A 9,129-nucleotide genomic window follows, 5' to 3' on the forward strand; every position below is an offset into this window, starting at 1 on the left:
GGTTAGGTTGGATATTAGGAAGAGTTTGTTATGGAGATAATAATCAGGCATTGGAATGGGCTGCCCGGGGAGGTTTTCAAGATGAGACTGGATGTGGCACTTAGTGCCATGGTCTGGTAACCATGGTAGGGTTAGACTTGATGATCTTGGAGGTCTTTTCCAACCTGATTGTTTCTATGATTCTACTATGCTTTGTGTACTGCCTCTGTGTTATGCAGAAAGGAGAGAAGTACCAAATGCTGCTTCTAATTTTCATTGCCTGTATGTTGTGTTGCATCTGTTTCTTAAAGGATGGTTGAAATAAGCTTTTGAATGTGTACTTCTCTGCACAGGTCACTTATATTGGCACACCTCAATCAGTCACATTTCTAATGCTCTGTTTGGTTTTCGTTTGCACAGGTTCTGTCCATACCTCTGCCTCATCTGTCAAGATGGTATTTCAGAAACCACCAGATGGTGGTTGGGGCTGGGTGATTGTTGTCGTTTCCTTCTTCACTCAGTTCTTGTGTTACGGATCACCGCTGGCGGTGGGAGTCTTGTATTTAGAATGGCTGGATGCTTTTGGAGAAGGGAAAGGAAAGACTGCTTGGGTTGGATCACTAGCAAATGGAATTGGATTGCTTGCCAGTAAGTATAGAAGTAGTATCTATCTTACATTGAAACATTTCCAGTAGGTGCTTTCATCTGTGTTTGCTTTTGGAATGATATCAAAACCAGCTGCAAGTGATAGAATGAGGATGCTGCATTTTTGTTTTAGGGCAAGGTGGGTAAGATGATTATATTTATAGTTCCACTATGCATAAACCCAAGTAATATAATGGTAAGAGAGCAATGAAAACATTGCCCTTAGAAACTTCAAAATTATTGTATTTGAATCAACTAGAATAAACAATCTGGCAAACAGCATGGTAATTTTCTGATAGATTTCCTTTTTAATAACAATGTTTTAAAACTAACCTTTGCATTAGTATCTTAAAATCAGGGCATACTGTTAGTCTGAAATGGTTCACGTGCTTTATGAAAAAAAAGTCAATTAATAACCCAATTACTAATTTTTCAGCTCTAGAAGTAAACTCACCAGTTAGGGTGGGTGAGGGCTCTTTTCCACTGCTTGTGGAAAAACCTCTCTTTGAATCCTGGAAAGTTATGGGTAACAGTAGCAGTAAATAAAACACCTTTACTGGAAGCTTTTGCGTAACAAGACATTGTCAGTTGGAAAGTAGCAGCAGAGTTTTAGGGAAATAAAACTCCACCTTGAAAGTCTCTAAGTCCATTTTGTTGTCGTTTGAATATCGAGCATGGGTATCATACTGGGTCATATAAAAGTTTTTCAAAGATTCACTGTGGGATCTAATATCTTTTTGCTGAATCTGGAAAGAATTGCTTGTCAGCAGAGCAACTGCTGCAGGCAAAGGCAATTATGTAGCTTAATGGACAAAATACAGCTCAGGATTCTGAGGAAGTTTCTCCATAAAAGAAAGGTGATGTTCAGATCTTGATACAGGCTTGAATAAAGGCCACTGCTTTGTAAGACACTGTAACTGTCCAAATACTGGTGCCACACTCATGTTAGGATTTTATGTCACTAGACAGAACAAGAATGGGCAAAGGCAGGTGGATTTTTAGCCACCAGAACACTGTATTCAGCCACAGGGTATAAGTGGGTAAAAGACAGTAGGCTGCTCATGCTTTTTAATTTTCCTGTTAAGGCTATTTACTCCTGTTATTAATGGATCAAGACCTAAATAAACTTGTCTGAGAGTGAGGGGAGAAGTGGGGAGAAAATAAGCAAGATAATTACTGGAGAAAAACTAGGTGGAAGGGAATTGCAAGAGAAGAGCTGAAGGAAAACCCTCTCCCAGGAGACCAGAAGTCTCTGGCTCCAATATGAGCCTCAGCCCCCTTTCCTGCATATGAACACCATGCTCGTTTCCAGATTTCTTAGTGCCCTCTGTCTGCCTGCTGTGAGCAGTTGTCAGCAGTGTGCTTTGTAGCTATGCTGCTTTGGGCTGCAGTAGAGGTAATTTTCTCACAGGGACTGTATTTTGGATTTGTGCTGAACACGGGGTTGATAATATAGAGATCTTTTTTGTTGTTGCTAAGCAGAGCTCACACAGAGCCAAGGCCTTTGCTGCTTTCCATCCTGTCACACTGGTGAGGAAATTGGGGGTGCATGGGAGATTGGGAGGAGACACAGCCAGGACAGATGACCCAAACTGACCAAAGGGATATTCCATACCATAGGACATCATGCTCAGTATATAAGGTGGGAGGAAGAAGGAGGAAGGGAGAGGGGTTGGCATTTGAAGTGATGGCATTTGTCTTACCAAGGCATTTGTCTTACCTGTGATGGGTCCCTGCTCACCTGGAGATGGCCAAATACCTCCTGCCCATGGGAAGCAGTGAATTAAATTCTTGTTTTGCTTTGCTCGTGTGTGTGGCATTTACTTTCCCTGTTAAACTGTCTTTATCTCAACCCGCGAGTTTTCTAGCTTTTATCCTTCTGATTCTCTCCCCCATCCTGCTGGTGGCATGGGGAGTTGAGTGAGTGGCTGCATGGGGCTTGGCTGCTGGCTTGGGTTAAACCATGATGGTTGCAAATAGAAACTTCTGTGCCTGAATAATACAAATCAAAACTGCTGTTGTAACTGATTTTGGTATGGAATGATTAAATGAAATTTTGGCAGGTTAGGAGGAATGGTGTCTGTCCATGTGCTTTTACCCTCTCAGTTTGGCATTTGGAAGCTTAATAATCATTTCTGCTTTTAATGCTTTCAAATAAAAGTGCAGTGAGGGTCTTTTAATTGCATTGATGCTATCAGAGTTGGCCAAAAACAAAATATATTTTCCCAGCTTCACGTGAAATGGAAGATTCCACTGTCTTATCAAGCTGGGATCTGAACTTAATGATTAATGTTCTTTCAATAAACTTGTTGAAAGGGCACTCTAAGTGTCATAACCTTTACCTAAAACTAAAATGCTCTTGACAAGTTACAATTTTTCACATAGATTTCATAGCACGCCTTTTTCAGACCTAGTCACTAATGTAAATATCCTATGTGTTTTCAGTGCAAAAATAAAGGAAAAGAGAACTTGCGTCTGTTTATATTTCTGCTGTTGCAGGTTCCAGTATTGTAGGCCAGGTGGGACCATTGTGTGTTATAGCTTATGTTAAGTAAATGATCAGTCTAACTGAATTTTCCTAAATTAGAATATTTTCATGTGTGTGAAAAGGTATTATCTGTAACTTTATAACTCAGCAATCTCCCCAAGTGACTGATTTCAGCAGCAATATTGCATGTGTGAATGCTAGTAACAAGACAGCTTTAGCCCAAAGCCTTTCAGTAGTACCCTTGCCTTTTACTGTTCCTAATTTGAATTATAGAATGGTTTGGGTTGGAAGGGACCTTAAAGATCATCTAGTTCCAACTCCCCTGCTATGAGCAGGGACACCTTTCATTAGACCTGGATGCTCAAAGACCCATCCAACCCGGCCATGAACACTGCCAAGGATGGGGCACCTGTGGCTTCTCTGGGCAACTTCCTCTTCTAGTATTTGTTGTTCTTTCCTTTCCCAACCTTTATTTTGGCTTCCAGTATCCAATCTAGTTATCCAAAGACATTTTCAGGTGTTGATACTCTTAAAGCAATCCATTTTGGATGCGGAAAATGCTGTAAATCTCATTTGATTTAGAACATGTTTGCTTGGTGCATTCTCCATCTCTTACAACTTTTCCTCAGTAGTTAATTCCATCCTTAAAAGTATGCAGTCTTATAATAGAAGTTGCCTAGTTTTAGTTTTCAGTTGATTAATAATATTATCTCTAAGTGGTGCATTTTGAAGTGCCCCTGAATTAGTGTGATGGATGTCTAGAGAACGCGATCAGATTACTTCTAAATTTTCTTTAAAGCCTGTACTTTGATATAGTCTTTTTCCCATTGGTACAAGAGACTTCTACACTTTTAATGCAGGCTTTTCTGGAGAGCCATTAGGACTCTTCTGTGAGCTCTCTCCAATTTAACATCATCTTTCTGAAGCTGTAGATGCGACTGGAAAATGAATGGCAGTTATGGTAGGTTTGCAGCTACCTACAGGAAATAAGTTAGTGTCCATTTTCTTAGGAAGACTTTTCTCATTGGTAGCACTGGCAATCACATTAGCTAGCTGCTGTAATAGTGGAAGATAGGTCCAGTAGCTCTGTATGTTAGTATTGCAATTTCACCAGAAATAAGATAGGTATGGCATCTGACATAGAAAAGGGTTCAGTGTGTCTTCTCCCCTTCCCTCTGTACATGTAGCCTTAAACTTTTTTTGAAGTAGCTGATGCTGGTGGACCCTTTTACATTCACCACATTAGTATCCTTCCTGAACTGTTTACTTCTGACTTGTGTAAGAGCTAAACTTAGACTCGAGACATAGAAACCCAGTACAGCACCTTGTTTATTAGGATGAATTTCCTAGCCACCTGGTGTTTGATTTCTGTCCTTTTGCTCACAGCATTGCTAAGGCCAGTGCTCAGCCCTGAGCTGGACTGTTCAATATGTCAGCTGGAAAAGGGAATAGGACAGAGACCTGATTGATCTCTTCCTCACAGGATGGCTTGGGTTATAACTTTTTGTGATGCAACCTGACAGTGCATTGGAAGAAATGTGCCTAAAACAGTGAAAGAAAAGCATCAATGTTATTGTACAGGACAGAGGTGTGACCTCCTCTACAGTTCTAGATGTCATAATGCTGATCAGGCTATGGTAGATAAAGCACATTGCTCCAGGGCTTGTTGCATAGGAAGAAACTGAAAGAGCTTAGGATGTTTCCCCTACTAAAACAGACCACAGAGGGATATCTATATACATTCTTGAAGATTGTGTGTTTCTTTGGTACTAAGTGTTCTGTGTTCTGAATTTTGCATTCATTTGGAGCCTGAAATTAAATTTGATCCATGTTACACTTGTTAAAAGCAAAACAAAGACCTTGGTGCCTATAATTGACACCACAACTGTTTACATTAAGAGGTGACTTCACAGTATTTGGCATAGGAGACACCAACAATGTCTCTCCTTCCCACTTCCCTATATTAATAGAGGAAGAACAAAGGGAAGATTCTCCCTTTAAAGGCATATCTTGATAATTTAATGGAGTCTTTCTGCTGATCTGAGGAGACTCAGTGTTAAATGTTAAAAAAGATTAATTTTGTATTTTCATGCAACAATTTTGCAACTCTAAAGCCACCTTTGCAGCATCTGCATATTTTTGAGCAAAAACCTGACACATAAGTAGCCCTCACTGTAAACTGTGGAAGCTATACATGGTTTGTGAAGAGGGGAGAGTGTGTTCCAAAGATTCCTTCAAAAAGGAGCCCAGTCCATTCAATAACTGTCAGATAGCAGCAGTCCTGTCAATCAGCTGGGAGCGGGTCCAGTGTAAAGAGGCTTTTTCTGATCTAGATTCTTATCCAAAGTGCGAAGATTTGGAGAATGTTGTATTTATTATGACCAGGTTTTAGCAATGCATTTAATGTGCAGCATATATTCTTGTATTCTGTCCAGTGGATTTTACATGCAGTCTGTGAGCATTGCTTTACTCTACAGTTTCAACAGGCTCGGACAGATACCAACAGTAGGGTGGGTCAGATTAATGCAGGCGATAAGAAAAAGAACTCAGTTGTCCAATATTGTTTGTTTAGCAAAATGTTTTGTGTGTGTAGGAGGTGAGGGAGGTAGGACCTTGAGATGAACGAGTGGAGGAAGGGAGTGTTAGTTTGCAGATTTGTCTTTCTTCATGTGAAAATATTGAGGAAGAGAGTTCTTGTTCTTGATGTCCATAAAACAAAACAAGTTTGTACTTGTTAGGAGGTCAGAAGATTGTGCTAGTTAAAAAGTTCCTCGTGTGAGCAGTGGATTTTCACGTCTTGGGAAGTGTCACATCCAGCTCTCACTGAGAGCAAAGTTTTTATTAAAAAAACTCTTAATAAAATTGTAAATGTCCAAATGATTCCTTCCTAGGAGTTCTTCCTCTTTGGTCTCTCTGCATGAAGCCCATCTTCTCTCTGCTGCTTCTCCCCATTTTGTCTAGGGATTTTCTTGACTGCTCCCCTGCCGAGCCTGGTAATTGTATTGCTGACTGCCAAGCTGTGACAGGTCATGTCAGAAAAGCAGTGTCTGTCCCTGTTCTGGCTTCTGAGCCTTTCTTCCTGGAATTAGCTGTCATTCTTATAAACTGGGCTGGTATATGTTTTTGATAGAGTCTTGTCTAGTTTTAAGATGCATCATTTGGAAGGAAAAAAGCCCCAAGGATTTTATTTGTAAAAGAGGTAAATATTTATCAATGTCTTGAAATATTATTCTAATTCCAGTGCTAACCCATGGAGTTGCTTGGCAAGCTGAACAAAATGCTGGCTTAAAAGTTATTTTTCATGTTTATTCTTGAGGATTGCCACTGGGATTTTATTTTTATATTGTTTACGTTACAGTGAGAAAGCATCTTTCTGAAAAGAAAAATGAAACCCCTTATGCTGCCTGAAGAGCTACTTCCTATGTGGCTGTACATAGACTCCTATATTCTTCACAATGTCCACCTTGAACAAAACCCACAGGGCAGGAGTTCACAGAACAAGTCTCAGTCCTACTCTGGGAAAGTTGGATTTTTACTAGAATTAACAGCCTTGAACCCATTGTGTTTCAATTACTTGTAAAGAATAACATGTTTGTGAACAGTGAACTCCTGTGCAAATACCATGGTAATAACTGAAGGTACTGTGCCTGGTGGAAAAAAAATGCCAACTCTTTGGGAAACAGATAAAGGGAAGGAATGCGAGGAGGCAGGGGAAAGAACAAAGATGCTGGCTGTCATGGAGGTTTTCTTTTGTGACTTTTATTTTCTAGCAGTTTGAGGGGAGTGTGAAAGCAGTGCCTAGGGTGAAGGGGAAGATGGAGCTGTTTTTCTTCTCAACCCAGAGACCTATAATAACTATTTTAATACTTACACTGGCATTCCTTCTTATAAACAGGCCGCTGCTGAGCTGCCAGATCTCTTGCTGTGTGAGATGGCAGATTAATACTGAGATTATTGGAGCAGGCTCTTCATTTTTGTGCAGGTTGTTTTCCATGTTGGAGCGAAAAGATATCTTTGTGCTTTTTGTTCTCCTTTGGGATCAGTTTTTCTATGTGGGAGAAGCTGGAAGAGCATCTCCTTGGACACTGTCAGGGACGCTTTTGATCGTGTTCCAGTGCAGTGTGTCCTTGTCAGATTATGAAGATATATTTTTCAGCTCTGTGTCTCTCTTGTTGTGGCTTGGGGTCAGAGGGTCCAGTTTCACCTCAGATGCTCTAGTGGCTGTCAGTGAAGTTTGTACCAGTACCATCAGCCTAGACTGAACAGAGAATTTCTGAAAGTAGCTGTGTCAAAATATAGAGAGCAGGTGAAAGGGAAATGCTGTTTGTTTTAGCAAAGTAGTGGGTCAGAAATAAAGAATACAAAGAGTGCAAATTCCTCTGCTTAATCGAATTATGTTATCACTACCTAATGTTCTTTTAGTGTAGAAGATATTTTTATGTAATACAGAGTCAATCCTTTGTTTATTTTTTAATCCCTTGGTTTTAGGAAACATACCAATTTTAATTTGCCAGTTCTAGCAATTAATTCTAAGAATCAGCAACAATATGACACTCTCAGCTTTTGTTCTCAGTTAGTTACTCTGGCCAAGTTACTCTGGCCAGCTTTCATTGCCACAGCGTGCTGACTCTTGAGAAGCAGCAAGCACTTACATCTTCCTTTTTCATTGTTTCCAAAATCCAAATAAACCCTCCTTCCCCAGAACATTTGCTTAATTCCTCTGTAACCGACTCTTTGCCTGGATGTGTCCCAATTCAGACTGGCTCCCCTTTACATTCCCTAGGCAGATAGCTTTTATGTAGGGCAAAAGTTCTGACCTGCCTTGTCTTTGAGGATCATTTCACCTGCTAACGTATGGGTGATCCTGCCTGCCAGAACTGCTTGTCCCATGGCTGGTAAGCACACAAAAACCTTGCCTGCATTCCCAGCTGCTAGCTCCTGTCTGCAAACCTAGGCAAGCACCATCCTTGACTCCAACTGTTGCTTGCCTCATATCACCTTTCTGGGCTCACCTCCATCTGCTGAGAATCTCACTTGCATGTGAGTCAGGGAGCACTAACCTTAGCAAATGGCAGACTCCAAAATCATTGCTTTTGCAGATTATAGTGACTATGGAGTCTCTGTGTATCTCTGCAAATGAGATGCAATGATGGTGAGGTAGTTTTGTTTATTTGTTTTAAATAATGTCATTCATCTGTGTATCTAACTTCTAATCTCAGAGTTGCTGAGTTTAGCATCATGGGGCTAATAGATAAGTTTATGTATGAATGTTTGGAACTGCAGGGTTTCAGAAAGATTGTGTTTTGCAAGCCAAGTTCCTTGCTGGTTGCTTATTTATGCAGGGCACCAAGCTTGCATGCTACTTAAGACTAAAAGGTGTATTCCAGGTCACACAGCTGAAAATAAGTGCTTGTTCTACAGCTTCTGTGAGAGAGCTGGCTGAGTAGAGGCAGGGTAGGAATTCTGCCTCACTTTGTTCTTGTTTTGAAGAACTAAACAAACAAGAAATATTTAGGGGTAAAGAGAGGGAGAGACCTTTTCCAAACTTCATTAATGTCACTCTGGATGTTCTCAGTAAGTGCCTTTTATTTTCTGGAGTTTTACAGTTGAAACCAAGATAGGTAGTATTGATAGAGTATTGACTAGCAGCTATTTAATTCTTTCAAAAATCAGGGAGGAGTGCTATTTGTCTTTATCTGTATATCACCAGATATTCCCCCTGTGAAGCACCAGGTGGCATTCTTACCATGATTATGATCAGAAGTTGCTATTTTTCCATTTGAGTTTTATAAATCTCGTATCAAGATGAATACAGATACTGCCTTTCTGAAACACAGTTTTTGGGCTCTGTCAAAAAACCTGTTTGCTTAAAGCCTGGCTGATGATCTGTCTTGATTTGGTATCTCAAGATGAAGATTCTTTTCAGAACCTTTGTACAAGTCCTTAGGTGTGTAGTGACAGTGTTAGAGTCAAGTTTGTGTGTATCATCCTGTGTTTAAAGATTGTTTTGCTCACTC

General features: G+C 40.3%; 1 protein-coding gene across 1 annotated transcript in view; it reads left to right on the plus strand.

The window, feature by feature from the left end:
• The first annotated feature begins 366 nt into the window (after window positions 1-366).
• Window positions 367-9,129, plus strand: part of SLC16A9 (solute carrier family 16, member 9) — a 13,974-nt gene continuing 5,211 nt past the window's right edge. The window contains exon 1 of the mRNA XM_009072065.1: window positions 367-627. Within this exon, the coding sequence (XP_009070313.1) occupies window positions 372-627 (256 nt within the window). The 5' untranslated portion in view covers window positions 367-371. The remainder of the gene's footprint in view (window positions 628-9,129) is intronic.

This window comes from Acanthisitta chloris, unplaced genomic scaffold (assembly GCF_000695815.1).
Source record: "Acanthisitta chloris isolate BGI_N310 unplaced genomic scaffold, ASM69581v1 scaffold1693, whole genome shotgun sequence".
Lineage (NCBI taxonomy): Eukaryota > Metazoa > Chordata > Aves > Passeriformes > Acanthisittidae > Acanthisitta > Acanthisitta chloris.